General features: G+C 49.2%; 1 protein-coding gene and 1 long non-coding RNA gene across 3 annotated transcripts in view; one reads left to right on the forward strand and one right to left on the reverse strand.

Moving 5' to 3' along the window:
- Positions 1-15,291: 15,291 nt before the first annotated feature.
- Positions 15,292-18,866, reverse strand: LOC137504349 (uncharacterized). Its single transcript, XR_011019468.1, has 2 exons — positions 18,647-18,866; positions 15,292-15,725 (listed from the first exon to the last, which is right to left on the reverse strand). It is a non-coding gene; the product is annotated as an uncharacterized lncRNA (long non-coding RNA).
- Positions 15,989-20,304, forward strand: part of SLC35B2 (solute carrier family 35 member B2) — a 36,364-nt gene continuing 32,048 nt past the window's right edge. The window contains exon 1 of one of the 2 annotated variants that reach the window (XM_068232649.1): positions 15,989-16,054. In XM_068232649.1, coding sequence (XP_068088750.1) covers positions 16,014-16,054 — 41 coding nt within the window. In that variant the 5' untranslated portion in view covers positions 15,989-16,013. Of the gene's footprint in view, positions 16,055-18,769; positions 18,883-20,304 lie in introns of those variants that run through there. The other variant, XM_068232650.1, reaches the window with a different exon arrangement.

Here is a 20,304-nt window from a genome sequence, read left to right on the forward strand (position 1 = left end):
ATACTTTTAACAACAGACACCAGGTGCATATGATCAGAGAAAGGCTGCATTTAGCCGCCTGTTACCTGACAGGGACCACCTCCTCCGCATGCTCAATATCCTCCATTCTCTATTTAAGAGAAAGATAGATAGAGCCATCAATACAAACAGAGCAACCGAGCTTCAGCCAAAAAGTCAAACCTTGCAGAGCAAGGAACATTACATACCTGCATCCAGCAGACCAGGACAGGGCACAGTAAAGAACAGCTTTCCGAGTAATTTCTGGGCCGACAGCGTGGTACCAGCGCGGAAAAACACGCTACCCACCGCTATCACGCCGGTAACAGCGTGCATCATCTCTCTGCTCTTCCTGGAGGCCTGAAAAACACTTCCCCTGGCCAATCAGCGCTTGCCAGCGCGAAATCTCGCCTCTCGCGAGACTTCCAGCGCTGCAATGCGCCGGACATGATGCGGAGAGGTCCGGCGGCGCCATCTTGCATAAGGGCAGCCACCACGCAGCCTGAAGGCTGCCATGCACCCTGGAGTCGCCGTTCGCCCTGTTTAAGGGCTAGAGATGCTCCAGCCACGCGGGAGAGGCTGAACCCGCACAGGTAACCCACACAAACGGGGAAAGAGGGAAACAAAAGGACCTAAAATAAAAAAGAAACCAAACAAAAATTAGCACTACTATATAGACGAAACTGTCCATTCGAGGACAGAAAAAAGAATGGCTGGAGGGGGCGGGCGCTAAAAACTTATAGATGATCTGTCCTATCGGGATTGGGGGGCGGAGCCAATACCCATAGGTATGCCTCCATGTTTGGTCCAGGAAATGTCAGCAGCTGCGAAGCAGAGGCACAATGGTGAGTAGTGAGACTATCTAGTGCACAGCCTATCCGCACTATTGTGCATCCGGCGTAGCCCAAATCCAGCCTGAGTGTTCCCAATGTGATCTGACACCATGCTGCCACACACTCATAGACTTCTATGGCAGCACAATCTTAGCCAATCACTCACCATTTTCTGCAGAGACGATTGATATCCCCTGAGCTGCTCAGTGAATGGATAATCAGGTCTTTGTAAAGATGTGATCCTTTTACCAAATCAGTTATTTCAGTGTCATTTCCACACCAGGAGTACAGAACGGAGATTTGTAACACAGAGGTGTAATATTGCCTGACATGATCATTCATATTGTCTGTACAGAAGCATAGACACTACCATCTTCAGTAGGCAGCCATGTTGGCTTTATGCGGCTGACTGCTGTTCGCTGGCCATTGTACACATGCTGAATTATCGGTAGAGGCAGTTGTTATTGGCCACCTTAGCTGACTTTAATCTAGCGGGTGTATGAGGCTTGAATGACCAACACGATAAAAAACACACAACCTGATGAACCACACAACCTGTTTAGATGGCTAAACAACCAACTCAATTAACATACAGCGCACACAAGAGGAATGACGGACTACACATTCAAAACAAGTACAAGTCTTTTAAAAAACTTGTACACACACCAACTAACTACATGGTATCAGACCACCATAGATCCGACAGTTGGATCGGGCAAACCGCCTCTTACCAGTTGCTCATCAAGTTGATTGCACATATACACATGCCTGATGATAATCAGGCTGCAGGTTGGTGTATGTGTATGTAGCTTAAAGGATACCCGAGGTGACATGTGACATGATGAGATAGACGTGTATGTGCAGTGCCTCGCACACAAATAACTATGCTGTGCTCCTTTTTTTCTTTCTATGCCTGAAAGAGTTAAATATCAGGTATGTGGCTGACTCAGTCCTGACTCTGTCAGGAAGTGACTACAGTGTGACCCTTACTGATAACAAAATATAACTATAAATCCTAGCAGAAAATGGCTTCTGGAGAGCAGGAAAGAGATAAAAAGGGTCAATAGTTCATAGATTTTTAGCTCTGGCATCCTTCAATGAATGTGTCGTTGAGCAAAAACAATAAAACAGTTAAAACTGTCATTTTTAGGAGAAGAAAGATAGATATCTCATTAGTCTATTTTTGCCCTGGGTGTCCTTTAAAATACCCCTGACCTCTTATTTAGATAAATTGTTGTTAATGCTTTTTTATTTGTTTTATTTGTTATGCTGTGACATATTAGCCACAGCACCATCCTCCCCCTTTAGTGTCCCCGCTATTAGTACACTATCATTCCCAGCTCATTTAACTCAAGGCCGCACACAGCGCAGCTCCCCAGCACACTGTGCACATAGGAACTAATAGTGGCGAGTGCAGGGGGGGGCGTTACTGATGACGGGCGGAGAGGAGGAAATACTGACACTTCCTTCCCGCCCATCCTTGACATACTGCTCCAGTCGAAGGGGGGTCGCTAAAGGGGGAGGAAAACACTGTGATTCATGTAATTAATGTAAAAAAAACTTAAAAGTGTGGTATTTTAAAGGGAGGTCAAGGGTGCTACTAGGATTTCATCATCTCTTATCTTCTGCAGCTCATCACAGCAAACCCTCAGAACATCAGGATATCTTTGGCCAGGATTATTAGTGTCATTCTGAAAACACACCAGTAGGTGGCGGCAGAGTCTGGGCAAGCAACAAGGCTGACACTGTACCTTAATAAATTGGCCACCTTATCAGCACCAGGACTACTTTACGCAGATGACGTCTAATTGTTATCACCGACAGAGAGCGTCCCTCAAGACAGCCTGGAAATCATGCAGAAATTTAACACAATTTGAGCACGACCCATTTGTCTACAGAAAACCAAAACCACGGTGCTACAGAGGAAAAACACAAAGCTAGCCCAGAGCCCACCATTTAGACACAATGGGGTCAATTCATAAAAGGCTGTGCGAAAAAAATATCTGGTCGGGAAAATACCGCATTCAGTATTTTAGACTATTGTGTGCCAATTCATAAACATTTTCACAGGTGCGGTAAATTACCGCAGCCCATTGAGCGGTAACAGCAGAAGAGAGTGGTGTGTCTCTGTGTTACAAGCTGTTCCGGGCAGTGAGGACAGTAAGAGGCATCCCAACCAGTGCAGTTTCTAGGCTAAAATGCACCCAGGGCGAGGGTGTAAAAATTGCGCCCCCCCCCCCCGGAGCAAGGTATGGGTGCCCGCAGTATAGGTTAGCCAGGTCTAGTTTCACTTAGTATAGGTCCCCCCAGTATAGGTAGCCAAGAATAGGTACCCCAGTATAGGTAGCCAGGCATAGGTGAGCCAGTATAGTTGCCCCCACTATAGGTTAGCCAGGTAGGTGCCTCCAGTATAGGTAGCCAGTATAGTTGCCCCCAGTATAGGTTAGATAGGCAGGCGCCCCCGGTATAAGTTAGATAGGTAGGTGCCCCAGTACAGGTTAGCTAGGTGGGTGCCTCTAATATAGGTAGCCAGAATAGTTGCCCCCAGCATAGGTTAGATAGGTAGGTGCCCCCAGTATAGGTCATTTAGGTAGGTGTCTCCAATATAGGTAGCCAGTATAGTTGTCACCTGTATAGGCTAGCTAGGTAGGTAGGTGCCCCCAATACAGGTTAGATAAGTGCCCCCAGTATAGGTTAGATAGGTAGCTGCCCCCAGTATAGGTTAGATAGGTAGGTTCCCCTCAGTATACGTTAGATAGGTAGGTGCCCCCCAGTATAGGTTAGATTAGGTAGCTGCACCCCCCCCCCCTTCCAGTATAGGCTAGATTACAGGTGCCCCCCAGTATAGGTTAGATAGGTAGCTGCCCCCCAGCATAGGTTAGATTAGGTAGGTGCCCCCCAGTATAGGTTAGATAGGTAGCTGCCCCCCAGTGTAGGTTAGATAGTAAGCTGCCCCCCAGTGTAGGTTAGATTAGGTAGGTGCCCCCCAGTATAGGTTAGATAGGTAGTTGCCCCCCAGTGTAGGTTAGATTAGGTAAGTGCCCCCCAGTATAGTTTAGATTAGGTAGCTGCCCCCCAGCGTAGGTTAGATTAGGTAGGTGCTCCCCAGGATAGGTAGCTGCCCCCCAGTGTTGGTTAGATAGGTAGCTGCCCCCCAATCTAGGTTAGATTAGGTAGGTGCCCCCCAGTATAGGTTAGATAGGTAGCTGTACCCCAGTGTAGGTTAGATTAGGTAGCTGCCCCCCAGCGTAGGTTAGATTAGGTAGGTGCCCCCCAGGATAGGTTAGATAGGTAGCTGCCCCCAGTATAGGTTAGATAGGTAGGTTCCCCTCAGTATACGTTAGATAGGTAGGTGCCCCCCAGTATAGGTTAGATTAGGTAGCTGCACCCCCCCCCCCTTCCAGTATAGGCTAGATTACAGGTGCCCCCCAGTATAGGTTAGATAGGTAGCTGCCCCCCAGCATAGGTTAGATTAGGTAGGTGCCCCCCAGTATAGGTTAGATAGGTAGCTGCCCCCCAGTGTAGGTTAGATAGTAAGCTGCCCCCCAGTGTAGGTTAGATTAGGTAGGTGCCCCCCAGTATAGGTTAGATAGGTAGTTGCCCCCCAGTGTAGGTTAGATTAGGTAAGTGCCCCCCAGTATAGTTTAGATTAGGTAGCTGCCCCCCAGCGTAGGTTAGATTAGGTAGGTGCTCCCCAGGATAGGTAGCTGCCCCCCAGTGTTGGTTAGATAGGTAGCTGCCCCCCAATCTAGGTTAGATTAGGTAGGTGCCCCCCAGTATAGGTTAGATAGGTAGCTGTACCCCAGTGTAGGTTAGATTAGGTAGCTGCCCCCCAGCGTAGGTTAGATTAGGTAGGTGCCCCCCAGGATAGGTTAGATAGGTAGCTGCCCCCCAGCGTAGGTTAGATTAGGTAGGTGCCCCCCAGGATAGGTTAGATAGGTAGCTGCCCCCCAGTGTAGGTTAGATTAGGTAGGTGCCCCCCAGCGTAGATTAGATTAGGTAGGTGCCCCCCAGGATAGGTTAGATAGGTAGCTGCCCCCAGCGTAGGTTAGATTAGGTAGGTGCCCCCCAGGATAGGTTAGATAGGTAGCTGCCCCCCAGCGTAGGTTAGATTAGGTAGGTGCCCCCCAGGATAGTTTAGATAGGTAGCTGCCCCCCAGCGTAGGTTAGATTAGGTAGGTGCCCCCCAGGATAGGTTAGATAGGTAGCTGTCCCCCATAATGGAGGGGGGAAGCACAGTAGCCGCGGGGAGGGCAACCCGACCTCTCCCGGGCCGCCCTCCGTGCTCCCCCCTCAGATGTATAGTGAGCAGCAGCAGCAGCCAGGGAGGGAGCGCTGTATACAACATACCTCCCTGGCTCCAAGCGCTGCTCTCTCGCCGCCGGTCTTCTCCCATCTGCCTACACGCGTATACATACGCTGCTTCCGGCTAAACAGGAAGCAGCGTGTGTATAAGCGTGTATGCAGAGAGAAGAAGACCGGCGGCGAGAGAGCAGCGCTTGGAGCCAGGGAGGTATGTTGTATACAGCGCTCCCTCCCTGGCTGCTGCTGCTCACTATACATCTAAGGGGGGAGCACGGAGGGCGGCCCGGGAGAGGGAGAGGGAGGGAGAGGTCGGGTTGCCCTCCCCGCGGCTACGGTGCTTCCCCCCTCCATTACAGCGCCCCCCTCCCAACAGCGCCCCGGGCGGTGGCACGCCCCGCACGGGGCTTGAAATGGGCATGATCCCAACATCCCTTTAGATGTACATGTTTTGTTGTTATACTGCCTCTGCTGGCTCTGAATCTCATCTGAATCTGTCTATTAAGCCCCATCAACACCATACAATTTTTTGTACGATTCAATTCAATCCGACATGTCTGATCAGGATTCGATCGGTAGTGTGATCGATTTACCATTGTTTTGCAATGACATTCGACCACACTATCGAATCCCGATCGGACATGTCAGATTGAATCGAATTGATGAATCGAATCGCACAAAAAGTAGTATGGTGTAGATGGGGCTTTAGTCTTTCTTGACATTCTATTTAATTGCCACAGCTTTGATTAACTTCCAAGAAACTTTACACATGCCATACTTAGGTGATTTTCTGTTATAGCTCCGCCTCCTACATCAGTGGCGTAGCTAAGGAGCTGTGGGCCCTGATGCAAGTTTTACAATGGGGCCCCCCCTAGCACTCTATACATAACAATTGATACAGTGCACCAAAACCTGCCAATGGCAACTACAGTGTCAGAGGTGCAAGAAGGGGATGGGGAACAGTGTGTTAATGATTACCACTAATAAAAGTATCTATAGAAGTGATTATTATGAGCACAGGACTAATAGAGAGCTAATACTGTAATTGAGGGAGGGCCCTTCGGGGCCCCTCTGGCCCAAGGGCCCCGATGCGGCCGCTACCTCTGCACCCCCTATTGCTACGCCCCTGTCCTACATATTTTCAAACAGGTACCCAAGAGGTTAAACAGACACACAGCCTAAGGTATTCAGGGGATGCCCGTTTAGTTCCAATCTCGTTCTGCTGCTGCCTGGAGGGTTTAAAAGCTTGTCCTGCCAGCGAAGGCTGTGGGTCCTATCAGATTCCATCATCCAGAGTTTCAGAAGACAGGAGCTGTTTATTTTGGCTGCCTGTTGCTGTCAGTCACAGCTGCCTCTGCTTCTGCTTGTGAGTCACGGCTCCCAGCACAGTCTCCTTGCACAGATACCGCATTCTTTTCACCACTTCAAAGCAGACAGTATTGCTTAGTGGCTTTACCGCTTGGTGTAGGCTTTATGAATTGACATTTACTGACATGTGTTGAGGTAATTACCGCACAAGTCAGTAATCTACCTCACTGATCGAGAATTTCAGCTTTTCATGCGGTAACTGCTTTTATGAATTGACATTTTCCTAAGGTAAAGTCAGCTGTTTTCTGCCTTACCGAATGCGGTAATGCTTTATGAATCGACCCCATAGACTGTGAAGTCTGTGAAGACATGTTGCATATTCATAAAAAACATCTGAGAGGCAATCTCTCATTCATGCTACTTGGAGTTACAACATCCATAGTATGTATCCATCTGCCTTCTCTTTGCTTTAAAGAGAATCTGTATTAGTGGTGCTCAAATACCCCTTTTCAAAATTCGAGTTAGGTCGAATTCGAATAGTAAATTATTCGAGATCAGTCGAATATTCGAGTCGAATAATTTTTACTATTCGATTCGACCTCGGAATTCGAGCTCACTATTCGAGTCGGTATTCAAGCTCATTATTCGAGCTGACTATTCGAAATGGCCTTAAATAGCTTCCAACACTTGTTTTGAGGGTGAATGATGCAAGAAACCTCTTTTTTTCCAAGTAACAACAGCAAGTGATTATGTGGGGATGTTCCTTTAAAAAAAAAAAGTTGAAAAGAGAAGTTGTGTCCAGAAATTTGTTCAGTACTGTATATACTTCTTCTTCTTCTTCTTTATCTTCTATATCTTCTTCTTCTTCTTCTTCTATATCTTCTTCTTCTATATCTTCTTCTATATCTTCTTCTTCTTTTATATTGTCTTCTTCTTCTTCTTCTTCATCTTCTTCATCATCATCTTCTTCTTCTTCATCTTCTTTTTCTTCATCTTCTTCATCTTCTTCTTCATCTTCTTTTTCTTCATCTTCTTCATCTTCTTCTTCATCTTCTTCATCTTCTTCATCTTCTTCTTCTTCTTCTTCATCATCTTCTTCATCTTCAACTTCTTCATCTTCTTCTTCTTCTTCATCTTCTTCATCTTCTTCATCTTCTTCTTCTTCTTCTTCATCATCTTCTTCTTCATCATCTTCTTCTTCTTCATCTTCTTCATCTTCATCTTCTTCATCTTCTTCTTCTTCATCATCTTCATCTTCTTCTTCATCTTATTCTTCTTCATCATCTTCATCTTCTTCTTCTTCATCTTCTTCATCATCTTCATCTTCTTCTTCTTCTTCATCTTCTTCTTCATCTTCTTCTTCTTCTTCTTCTTCATCTTCTTCATCATCTTCATCTTCTTCTTCTTCTTCTTCTTCATCTTCTTCATCTTCTTCTTCATCTTCTTCTTCATCATCTTCTTCTTCTTCATCTTCTTCATCTTCATCTTCTTCATCTTCTTCTTCATCTTCTTCTTCTTCATCATCTTCATCTTCTTCATCATCTTCATCTTCTTCTTCTTCATCTTCATCTTCTTCATCTTCTTCATGTTCTTCATCTTCTTCATGTTCTTCATCTTCTTCATCTTCATCTTCTTCTTCATCTTCTTCTCCTTCTTCTTCTTCTTCTTCTTCTTCTTCTTCTTCTTCTTCTTCTTCTTCTTCATCTTCTTCTTCTTCATCTTCTTCTATATCGTCTTCTTCTTCACTTATTTCTCTTTTCAAATTTTTTTTTTTAAAGAAATGCAGCTATTTTTGAGCGTAACAAATAGCTGGTGGCGCACGCATGTTGGAAGCGCCATTGTATGTGCTCCCTGGCAGTGGAAACACACAGACAGCAGGAGGTAAATTCAGCAGCAGGAGGAGGAGGATGAGTGTGTGGCAGCAGGCAGTCAATGAGGCAGGCAGCGTGACATAATAGCCCTGGTACCTAGCGGTGATACCAGGGCTGTAAATAAACACAGCAGGCAGGAGGTCCCAGACAGCGGTCGTGCAGCCCACATTGTGTCCAATACACAACTGGGACAACACAGTTTTCAACCCGGGCACCTCAGAAAAATTAAACCTTTTTTTTTTTTATGGTTTTGTAGTTTTGTTTTTACAACAAATTACACAGACAGATATAGCTATTTTTTGACGTAATAGCTGGTGGCAGAGTGGCAGCAGAAGGTAAATCTGTGTACCCTGGCGTTGGGAAACACAGACAGACAGACAGCAGCAGCAGCAGCAGGAGGAATGGAGAAGTAATGTGAGCAGCTATTGTTTGACGTAATAGCTGGTGGCAGAGTGGCAGCAGAAGGTAAATCTGTGTACCCTGGCGTTGGGAAACACAGACAGACAGCAGCATCAGCAGGAGGAATGGAGGAGTAGTGTGAGTGTGGCAGCAGGCAGGCAGCGTGACATAATAGCCCTGGTACCTAGCGGTGATACCAGGGCTGTAAATAAACACAACAGGCAGGAGGTCCCAGACAGCGGTCGTGTAGCCCACATTGTGTCCAATACACAACTGGGACAACACAGTTTTCAACCCGGGCACCTCAGAAAAATGAAACCTTTTTTTTTTTTTTATGGTTTTGTAGTTTTGGTTTTACAACCAATTACACAGATATAGCTATTTTTTGACGTAATAGCTGGTGGCAGAGTGGCAGCAGAAGGTAAATCTGTGTACCCTGGCGTTGGGAAACACAGACAGACAGCAGCATCAGCAGGAGGAATGGAGGAGTAGTGTGAGTGTGGCAGCAGGCAGGCAGCGTGACATAATAGCCCTGGTACCTAGCGGTGATACCAGGCCGTAAATGAACACAACAGGAGGTCCCAGACAGCGGTCGTGCAGCCCACATCGTGTCCAATACACAACTGGGACAACACAGTTTTTAACCCGGGCACCTCAGAAAAATTAAACCTTTTTTTTTTTTTTTTTTATGGTTTTTTGGTTTTGTTTGTAAAACAAATTACACAGATATATAGCTATTGTTTGACGTAATAGCTGGTGGCAGAGTGGCAGCAGAAGGTAAATCTGTGTACCCTGGCAGTGGGAAACACAGACAGACAGCAGAAGGGCAGTACACAGCAGCCCACTGTAGGTGTAAAATGTGTGGCTGCAGGCGACGTAATAGTCAAAGTGAACCAGGCTGGCTTAGTGAGCAGGAGCCAGGAGGTGGTAAAGGGTGGTAAGGCACATTAACGATGGTTCTTAGCCAGTTCATGTCCCCCTCTCGCCGACAACAGGGGCCAGGAACTCGCCTTCCACCCACGCCTGGTTCATCTTGAGAAACGTCAGTCTGTCCACAGACTTGTGAGACAGACGTGAGCGTTTCTCGGTGACCACACCACCAGCTGCACTGAAGCAGCGCTCGGACAGCACGCTGGAAGGGGGGCAGGACAGCACTTCCAGGGCGTACTGCGCCAGCTCGCTCCAGATCTCCAGGCGCTTGACCCAATACTCCATGGGATCAACAGGGGCATCGCTGTCAAGCCCGCTGTAGGACCCCATGTAGTCAGCCACCATGCGGGTCAGGCGCTGGCTGTGACCGGTGGAGGATGCTGCTGCATGCACCTCCTCTCTAGTCACTGCTGCCGGAGCCTCTACAGTCCTGTAGAGCTCGTGGCTGAGAGACAGCAGGTCTGTGGGGCGCTTGCTGCTGGATGCAGGCACCTGCTGCTGCCTCTGTGCTGGCTGCTGGACAGTGGGGGTGGAAGGCTGGGGGAAGGCTTCCTCCAAGCGCTCAACAAGGGCCTGCTGCAAGCTCCTTATTTGTTGCGCTGGGTCTCCTCCTGCAGGCGGCAGGAACTGGCTCAACTTCCCCTTGAGGCGTGGGTCCAACATCATGCTGATCCAGATGTCCTCCCTCTGCTTCATCTGGATCACCCTGGGGTCTCTGCGCAGGCACGTCAGCATGTGCGCTGCCATTGGGAAGAGGCGGGCCACGTCTGCTGGCACATCGACGGCAGTGCTGCTGTCCTCATCCTCCTCCTCTGCCTCGTCAGCCTCATCCTCTCTCCACCCCCGCACCAACTCAGCTGCACTGTGCTGCTCCCCCTCATCAGCAGCAAGGTCAGGGACCTCCACCAAGTCCTCCTCCTCCTCCCCCTCAGAGGTGGACTGTGCAGCTGCTTGCCGCTCCTGCTGGTCCAAGGCTGCCGCTCCCTGTTCCAACAAAGCATCGAGGGCCCTGTTCAGCAGACAAACCAGGGGCACCCACTCGCAGACCATAGCATGGTCCCTGCTCACCATGTTAGTGGCCTGCAGAAAGGGAGCCAGCACTAAGCACACCTGCTGCATGTGCCTCCAGTCATCATCGGGGATGATGGACGGGATGTTGCTGGTCTTGTCCCTTCTCTGAGCGGCGGAAACAGTGGCCAGGGCAAGGTACTGGTTGACAGCGTGCTTCTGTTCAACCAGACGCTCCAACATCGCCAGGGTGGAGTTCCAGCGAGTCGGAACGTCAAGGATCAGCCGATGGCGTGGCAGATCCAGCTCCTTTTGCACGTCTTCCAGGCTCGCACAGGCTGCAGCCGAGCGCCGGAAGTGACGCACAACGTTCCTTGCCGTTTCCAGCAGTTCGCCCATCCCCTGGTAGGTGCGCAAGAACTTCTGCACTACCAGGTTCAGCACGTGGGCAAGACAGGGAATGTGGGTCAGGTTTCCCCTGTCTATTGCGGCAACCAGATTGGCCCCATTGTCGGCCACCACCTCTCCGACTCTGAGGCCTCTGGGGGTCAGCCAAATCCTCTCCTGCTCCTGGAGTTTGGCCAACACATGGGTTGCCGTCAGCTTGGTCTTCCCAAGGCTGACCAAGTGCAGCAGCGCTTGGCAGTGGCGGGCCTTCACGCTGCTGCTGAGGCGGGGGGTTTGGCCAGGTGTGCCGGAGGATGGCAGAGGATCGGAGGAACCTGCTGCAGTTCCCCTGACCCTGCGGGGTGGCACCACCCACTGTGTTGCTGCTGCTGCTGTGCCCGCTGCTGCTCTCCCATCCTCACCCCCTTCCACCAAGCTGACCCAGTGGACAGTGAAGGACAGGTAGCGGCCTGTCCCGAAGCGGCTGCTCCAGGAGTCCATGGTGACGTGGACCCTTTCACCAACCGCGTGCTCCAGCCCTCGCTCCACATTGGCCATCACAAAGCGGTGCAGTGCAGGAATGGCCTTGCGGGAGAAAAAGTGTCTGCTGGGGAGCTGCCAGTCTGGGGCTGCGCAAGCAAGCAGCGCACGCATGTCGCTCCCCTCCTGCACGAGCGTGTACGGCAGGAGTTGGGAACACATGGCCCGTGCCAGCAAGCCGTTCAGCTGCCGCACGCGACGGCTGCTGGGAGGCAGAGCCCTAACCACCCCCTGGAAGGACTCGCTCAAAAGGCTCTGGCGTGGCCTTTTGCTGGCACGGGAATCAGCAGACACAGCGGAGGAGGCCACTGAGGACTGGCTGCCAGAACAGGCCTCAGTGTCGGCGGCAGGAGTTGCAGAGGGGGGAGGAGCAGTGCGTTTCCGCACTCCTGCTGGTGCTGCTGGAGGAGCAGGAGGGCGGGTGGCTGCTGTTGCTGCTGCTGCTGAAGGCTGTGCAGTGATGGGTGTGGTGCCACTGCCAGCACCAGATGCCTTCAGCCTCTGGAACTCCTGATGCTGGTGGAAATGTTTCGCAGCAAGGTGGTTGATGAGCGAGCTGGTGCAGAACTTTAAGGGGTCTGCACCTCTGCTCAACTTCCGCTGACAGTGGTTGCAAGTGGCGTACTTGCTGTACACTGTGGGCATGGTGAAAAAGCGCCAGATTGGTGACAGAAACATCCCCCTACGGCATGGAAGCGCTGCTGCCTGTCTCCCTGTGGTGGTTGGGGGTGGGGCTTGGGGGGCTTGGGTGCGGCTGGTGGTGGTACTGGCAGATGCTGCTGCTGCTGCTGCTGAGCCTGAGACACCAGCAGGCTGTGGGACCTGCCTACTGCTGCTGCCAATGCTTGCAATGATGCGCCTCCTTGCAAGGCCCACAAGAGCATCCTCCTCCTCCTCCTCAGAGCTGCTGAGGACGACATCCCCTGGAGGTGGTGGCACCCAGTCTCTGTCTGTCACCGGGTCATCAACATCCTCCCCCTCCTGAAACATGTCCTGCTGGGATGAGGACCCCCCAAACTCCTCTCCTGATGCATGGATGGGCTGCTTGACTGTCGCCACAGTCTTGCTGTCCAATCCCTCATCCCCCAAAGTGCCCATCAGCATCTCCTCCTCAAGATCGCCAACAACAGCAGACAATTTACTCATGATGCCTGGGGTCAAAAGACTGCTGAATGACAGGTCGGCGAGTGACGGTGAACTGGCCTCCTCCCCAGACCCTGCTGGGCGGCTGCTGCGAACAGGGGTGGTGGTGGTGGTGGTGGAGGCCTCAGATGCAGAGCTGATGGCGGGCTGCTCATCCTCCGTCATGAGTTGCACCACAGTGTCTGCATGCTTTTCCTCAATGGGACGTTTCCGACCCGGCTGGAGGAAAATCGGAGCAGGTGCTACACGCTGCTGCTGCTGCTGTGTCTCTGCAGCGTGAGTTGCAGATGCTCCTGCTGGGCGGCGCCCAAGGCGTCCACGGCCAGTGGCTATAGGAGGAATGTTAGCCACTGACGCTGCTGCTGCTGCTGCGGAACTGTGCATGGTGGCGCGCCCGCGCCTTGCCACAATGCTGCTCCCTCTCCTCCTGATTCCCTTGCTGCCCTTCCCCTTGCCCAAACCGCGCTGGCTGCCACTTCCAGACATCTTCGATGTTTTGGGCGTATAGACAAAAGTTTTTTAAAAGGGCGGGTGAAAAGTGGGGTACTTTAATGGAGTGGGTTGGTGGGTGAGGTGACTGAGTGAGTGTCCCTAGTACAGTAAGTAAGTAGTAACAGTCAGGAAGTACAACTAGCAGTTACAATAATCAGTAGTAATCACAAGTAAATTTAGTGTGTGTACACTACAGACAGTGAGTGCACGCACGCGCAAACACGCGCAGGAGCTAGCCTATGAACAGTGACTGAGTGAGTGTCCCTAGTACAGTAAGTAAGTAAGTAGTAACAGTCAGTAAGTACAACTAACTAATTACAATAATCAATCAGTTATCAGAAGGAAATAGAGTGTGTGTAGTGTGTACACAGACAGTGAGTGCACACACGCAGGAGCTAGTAGCCTATGAACAGTGACTGAGTGTCCTAGACTCCTAGTACAGTAAGTAGTAACAGTAAGTACAACTAACTAATTACAATAATCAATCAGTTATCAGAAGGAAATAGAGTGTGTGTAGTGTGTACACAGACAGTGAGTGCACACACGCAGGAGCTAGTAGCCTATGAACAGTGACTGAGTGTCCTAGACTCCTAGTACAGTAAGTAGTAACAGTGAGTACAACTAACTAATTACAATATTCAATTACAATAATCAATCAGTTATCAGAACTTGGAAATAGAGTGTGTGTAGTGTGTACACAGACAGTGAGTGCACACACGCAGGAGCAGCTAGTAGCCTATGAACAGTGACAGTGAGTGTCCTAGTACAGTTACAGTATATAACTACAATACTAATACAATCAGTAGTAAAGGACAGCAGAAATACTGGTATAGAATAGAGAGAAATAAACAGAGGACAGGAGGACAGCTGCCCACACAGGCAGGCCCTGAGGCCTAAAGCTGTAAGCCTGCAGCAGCTGGCCTGTCTCTATGTAACACAAAAGCTACTAACTAAAATACAATGTCTAACTAACTAACAACAATATAGGTGTGTATAGGAGGTGTATGTGAGCAAAAACGCTAGGTAAATGACCACAATAAAGCTCTTGCTAAGCCAAAGCACAAAGGAGCAACTCTCTCTCTATGCAAGTCTCAGGCAAGGACGGAGAAACGTAACATGGCGGCCGCTATTTATAGGGTAGGGGCTGGCCAGGGTCCCCCTCTGTGATTGGCTGCCGTCAGAGGGCCTGGGAGCCCTCTGATTGGCTCTAAGGACATCAATCTGGGCTATGACGCTATTCGAGCTCGGTACCGAGCTCGAATAGCGCCGTTTGCTCGAATAGCTCGAATAGTGAATGGGCTATTCGAGTGTACGCGAATAGCCCATTCGAATAGCTACAGCTATTCGGAGCTCGAATACCGAGCTCGAATAGCTGGAAAAGAGCTCGAATATTCGAGCTACTCGAATATTCGAGCTCTGCTGAGCACCACTGATCTGTATTGTTAAAATCGCACAAAAGTAAACATACCAGTGCGTTAGGGGACATCTCCTATTACCCTCTGTCACAATTTCGCCGCTCCCGGCCGCATTAAAAGTGGTTAAAAACAGATTTAAAAAGTTTGTTTATAAACAAACAAAATGGCCACCAAAACAGGAAGTAGGTTGATGTACAGTATGTCCACACATAGAAAATACATCCATACACAAGCAGGCTGTATACAGCCTTCCTTTTGAATCTCAAGAGATCATTTGTGTGCTTCTTTCCCCCTGCCTCTCTCATGCACTGAAGTTTCAGGCTGCTCTTTTCTTCCTGCAAACAGCTTTGCCCTTGTTTGTAATTCCTCAGTATGTGAAAGCCCAGCCAGCTCAGAGGACGATTTATCCAGCTTGTAAAAGATAAGAGAGAAGAGAGAAGCTGCTCTAATCCTAAATAACACACAGGCAGTGTGCATAGAGGGGAATTCATAGCAGAACCACAACACTGAAGAACTTGGCAGCCTTCCAGACACAGGCGACAAGTCTGACAGGGGAAAAATACATTGATTTATTACAGAGACTGTGATAGTATAAAGTGCTGCAGTAAGCCAGAACACATTAGAATAGCTTTTGGAACTTGTAGGATGATAAAAAACAGGATGCAATTTTTGTTACGGAGTCTCTTTAAAAGGACCCTGAGCGAAGCCGTGGGTATGTGTAACCCATCTTTTCAAAATCACCACCATTCTCAAGTGTGTTTACAGCCTCCGACACACACCATCTCAATTGTGCTGCATTGTGGCCTGCTTCTTTAAAATGCCTAGACACTGAAGTGCCGTAACTCTTTTCCCCTTTACCGTGCTTCATAATAGCTCTTGTTCCTGTATGCATGCCCTTACCGGACGGGTTGTTACTTGTGGTTGTATCCAGGACCGTGTGAGCAATCTGGTCGAGGCCTGGCACTGGCATATCCCAAGGTACAGCCTACCTGGGCAGCTGTTTCCGCAGAATCTTCTATTAGTATAGTTATGGGAAGAGTCTGGTGTGAGTCCCGCCTCTCAGTCCTCCTCTAAGATAAAGGTGACTTTTCGGGAAGGCTCTGCTAAATAAAAAGTTATATTTGAGAGATGTACTGAATAGTTCAGAATCACTTCATACAAAGATTTTTGTTTTCTTTGTATATTACCATCCTGGTAACTTTAAATGGCCTCTTGTATCGTGTGACAACAATTATCTCAAAGCAGATGCCACCCTTCATCAGCCAGCCTGTAGGAAGGGCCATTGGAATACCTGGGGAGGAGTGACATCCATTGCTTCCGCCCGACCTCCTGCTGGACTCTGAAGGTTTATATTGCTGGATGCAGGTCAGATGCAGAAGTGTTAGGGAATGTGTCCAAATTCAGCCATTCCCACAGAAGAAGCCAGCAGGTGAGTCCACTTTGGAATGGACTGGGCTTTTAAACCATAGGCTGGGCAAGGAAGGGGTTTGGACACCACACAGAGTGGCATGGGGAGTAATGCTGGGAATACACGGTTCGTTTTTGCCTTCGTTTAAACCTTCGTTTCGATTGTGCCTTTTGTCCTTTTCGATCCCGAAATAATCGGTCATACGGTTAATATCACCACCCACGGTTTCGTTTTTTTTTTCGATTCTGATGGTTTCGTTTTTCCAATGATCGAAGGCTGCAAAGAAACGAAACGAAAATCCCTTTTTACAGGGACGGACTAGCATAAACGAACATATAATCGATCTGAACAGCCATCAAGCCTACCAATGACTCGATTAGATGGATAAAGAGAGATAATATCAAACATGTTCGATCACTAGTCGTTCGTTTTTGGGGTCTATTAATCGAAACTATAATGAGATTATGACTATTTTCACATACGTTTTCAACACTCGATTCGTTTACCGAACGAATCGAAGGTTTAAACGAAGGCAAAAACGAACCGTGTATTCCCAGCATAAAATGGACCAAATTTCATTGTTCAGTAATCTCTCAAAGACTTCTGAAGAGGGTCGGTCACTCAAGGGCACCTGTACAGAAAGTGTGTACAGGAGGAGTCTGTGGAGAGGTCTTGATGGGTAGCCTCAACAGGTAAGAGTTTCCAGTCTTTATGGGTGGTGTCTCCTGAAGATATGTACAGAGGGTCTTTTAAGCTAATCCCTAGAAGGGTTCCCTACAAGTGATCTATATGGGGAACGTTATACTGTAGGTGGCTTTGACGATCCCTGTAGATGCTCACGATAACCCCATTATATAGGCTGTCCGAGGTGAAGGAGACCCTCCCTTTACTGTGATGTGACTGGTGTCTCTGTATGGGGTAATAGAGACCCCCTCTGCACTGTAATGGGACCGGTGACTCTGAATGGGGTAATAGAGACCCCCTCTGTACTGTAATGTGACTGGTGTCTCTGTATGGGGTAATAGAGACCCCCTCTGCATTTGTGATGGGAGTGGTGGCTCTGTATGGGGTAATAGAGACCCCCTCTGCACTGTGATGGGGCGGGTTGCTCTGTATGGGTTAATAGAGACCCCTCTGCACTGTGATGGGACTGGTGTCTCTGTATGGGGTAATAGAGACCCCCTCTGCACTGTGATGGCACTGGTGACTGTGTGGGGTAATAGAGACCCCCTCTGCGCTGTGATGGGACTGGTGTCTCTGTATGGGGTAATAGAGACCCCCTCTGCGCTGTGATGGGACTGGTGGCTCTGTATGGGGTAATTGAGACCCCCTCTGCGCTGTGATGGGACTGGTGACTGTGTGGGGTAATAGAGACCCCCTCTGCGCTGTGATGGGACTGGTGGCTCTGTATGGGGTAATAGAGACCCCCTCTGCGCTGTGATGGGACTGGTGTCTCTGTATGGGGTAATAGAGACCCCCTCTGCACTGTGATGGGACTGGTGACTCTGTATGGGGTAATAGAGACCCCCTCTGCACTGTGATGGGACTGGTGACTCTGTGTGGGGTAATAGAGAGCCCCGCTGCACTGTGATGGGACTCTGTATGGGGTAATAGAGACCCCCTCTGCGCTGTGATGGGACTCTGTATGGGGTAATAAAGACCCCCTCTGCGCTGTGATGGGACTCTGTATGGGGTAATAGAGACCCCCTCTGCGCTGTGATGGGACTCTGTATGGGTAATAGAGACCCTCTCTGCACTGTGATGGGACTGGTGACTCTGTGTGGGGTAATAGAGAGCCCCGCTGCACTGTGATGGGACTGGTCGCTCTGTATGGGGTAATAGAGACCCCCTCTGCACTGTGATGGGACTGGTGACTCTGTATGGGGTAACAGAGATCCCCTCTGTGCTGTGATGGGACTGGTGACTCTGTATGGGGTAATAGAGACCCCCTCTGCACTGTGATGGGACTGGTGACTCTGTATGGGGTAATAGAGACCCCCTCTGCACTGTGATGGGACTGGTGACTCTGTATGGGGTAATAGAGACCCCCTCTGCGCTGTGATGGGGCTCTGTATGGGGTAATAGAGACCCCCTCTGCGCTGTGATGGGACTCTGTATGGGGTAATAGAGACCCCCTCTGCGCTGTGATGGGACTCTGTATGGGTAATAGAGACCCTCTCTGCACTGTGATGGGAGTGGTGGCTCTGTATGGGGTAATAGAGACCCTCTCTGCACTGTACTGTGACCGGTGGCTCTGTATGGGGTAATAGAGACCCCCTCTGCACTGTGATGGGACTGGTGGGTCTGTAGTGGTCAATAGAGATCCCTCTGCACTGTAATAGAACTGGTGGCACTTTATGAGTATAGAAATCCCTCTCTGCAGATTATCTGTAGAGATCTCATGTACAACCATGAATGGTAACCCCCATCCACGAATGACAATATTGGATGTTCCATAGATAGAAGAGAATTTTCGACCCTGCAGAAAGGTGCACAGAGGAGCATAGAATACTATAGAGACTACTGTAATAAAATAAAGTTCCACAATATTTTCCTTCCCCTCATGTGTCAAGAATTGCTAAAAATGAAAAGTAGCTTTCCATTGCGACTTACAGTATATGCTCTATCCAGAGACGACTACAGAGAGTCTCCTTATATACGGTATTTACAGACACAGAGCTCTCTCTCTCTATAGCTCAGCTGGCTTCCCGACAGGGGGCGGGCAGCTCCTGTGCTGACGTCTCTCCTCCCCCCTCCCGCTGCACCGACCCCTCCCATCCACCGGGGGCGCCAGCCGCACAGGAGCCGCTGCTGCACGGAGGAGACATGAGGAGCTGCGACCGGAGCCGGTGAGTCCCGACCGAGCATTACCGATCACTACCGGCCAATCACCGTCCGCCGCCTGCACGAGGCAAGCAGAGGAGATACAATGTAACACCCATATCCTCTCTCTGCCCGACCGCTCCCCCTGCCGGGGGACCCCCAGCATCCTCCACCCCTCCCCCATCCACTGTGCATGTCTGCCTGACCCCCGGAGCTTACACTCTGATGCCCTCCCTGCAGGCACACTCTATCATTTGTATAGCACCGACGTATACCACACTGCTGTACAGAAATAACTGATCCATTCCCATCAGTCTCTGCACCTGAGGAGCTTACACTCCAATGTCCTCACAGTCACACACTATTATTATTATTATACATTTATATAGCTCTGACATTCCACAGCGCTGTACAGAAATAACTGATCCATTCCCATCAGTCTCTGCACCAGAGGAGCTTACACTCCAATGTCCTCATAGTCACACACTATTATTATTATTATTATACATTTATATAGCTCTGACATATTCCACAGCACTGTACAGAAATAACTGATCTATTCCCATCAGCCTCTGTACCAGAGGAGCTTACACTCTAATGTCCTCAACACCGTTGTGATGAAAGAAATAGCAACCCATTACTTTTTGCAACTTGCCATACATCGCCTGTAAATATTTGCAACCGCCAGTGACCTGCAATTAAACGGGGGGGGGGGGGGGGGGAGGGATAGAGAGAGAGAGGTGTTTATTAGTTGCCACCAAAAATGTTCACCACACCGTCACACACTATTAATATACATTATAGCTATGACATATTCCACTGCGCTGTACAGAGTTCACTGCTCCATTCCCATCAGTCTCTGCACCGGAGGAGCTTACACTCTGTCCTCACCACAGTCGCACACTATTATTATGATACATTTATATAGCTCTGACATATTCCACAGCTCTGTACAGAGATCACTGCTTAATTCCCATCATTCTGCACCAGAGCGCTTACATTCTAATGTCCTCACCACGGTCACCCACTGTTATTATAATACATTTATATATTTCTGACATATTCCACTATGCTGTATAGGGATCACTGATCCATTACCATCAGTCTCTGCACCAGAGGAGCTTACACTCTAATGTCCACACCACAGGCACACACTACTGTTATGATACATTTATATAGCGCTGACATATTCCACAGTGCTGTACAGAGATTGCTGATTCATCTCTAGGAGGAGGGTTTGCTCTGGGACAGTGTTTCTCAACATGTTATTGGTATGTACCCCTTTTAAAACCCTGTACTTACCAAGTACCCCCAGCATAGTAAACATCATCACAAGTATCCCTTGACAAATATCGTATTTTCCGGCATATAAGACGACCCCCCAACTTTTCCAGTTAAAATATAGAGTTTGGGATATACTCGCCGTATAAGACTACCCCTCTTCCAAC

Source organism: Hyperolius riggenbachi, chromosome 4 (assembly GCF_040937935.1).
Source record: "Hyperolius riggenbachi isolate aHypRig1 chromosome 4, aHypRig1.pri, whole genome shotgun sequence".
Taxonomy (NCBI): domain Eukaryota; kingdom Metazoa; phylum Chordata; class Amphibia; order Anura; family Hyperoliidae; genus Hyperolius; species Hyperolius riggenbachi.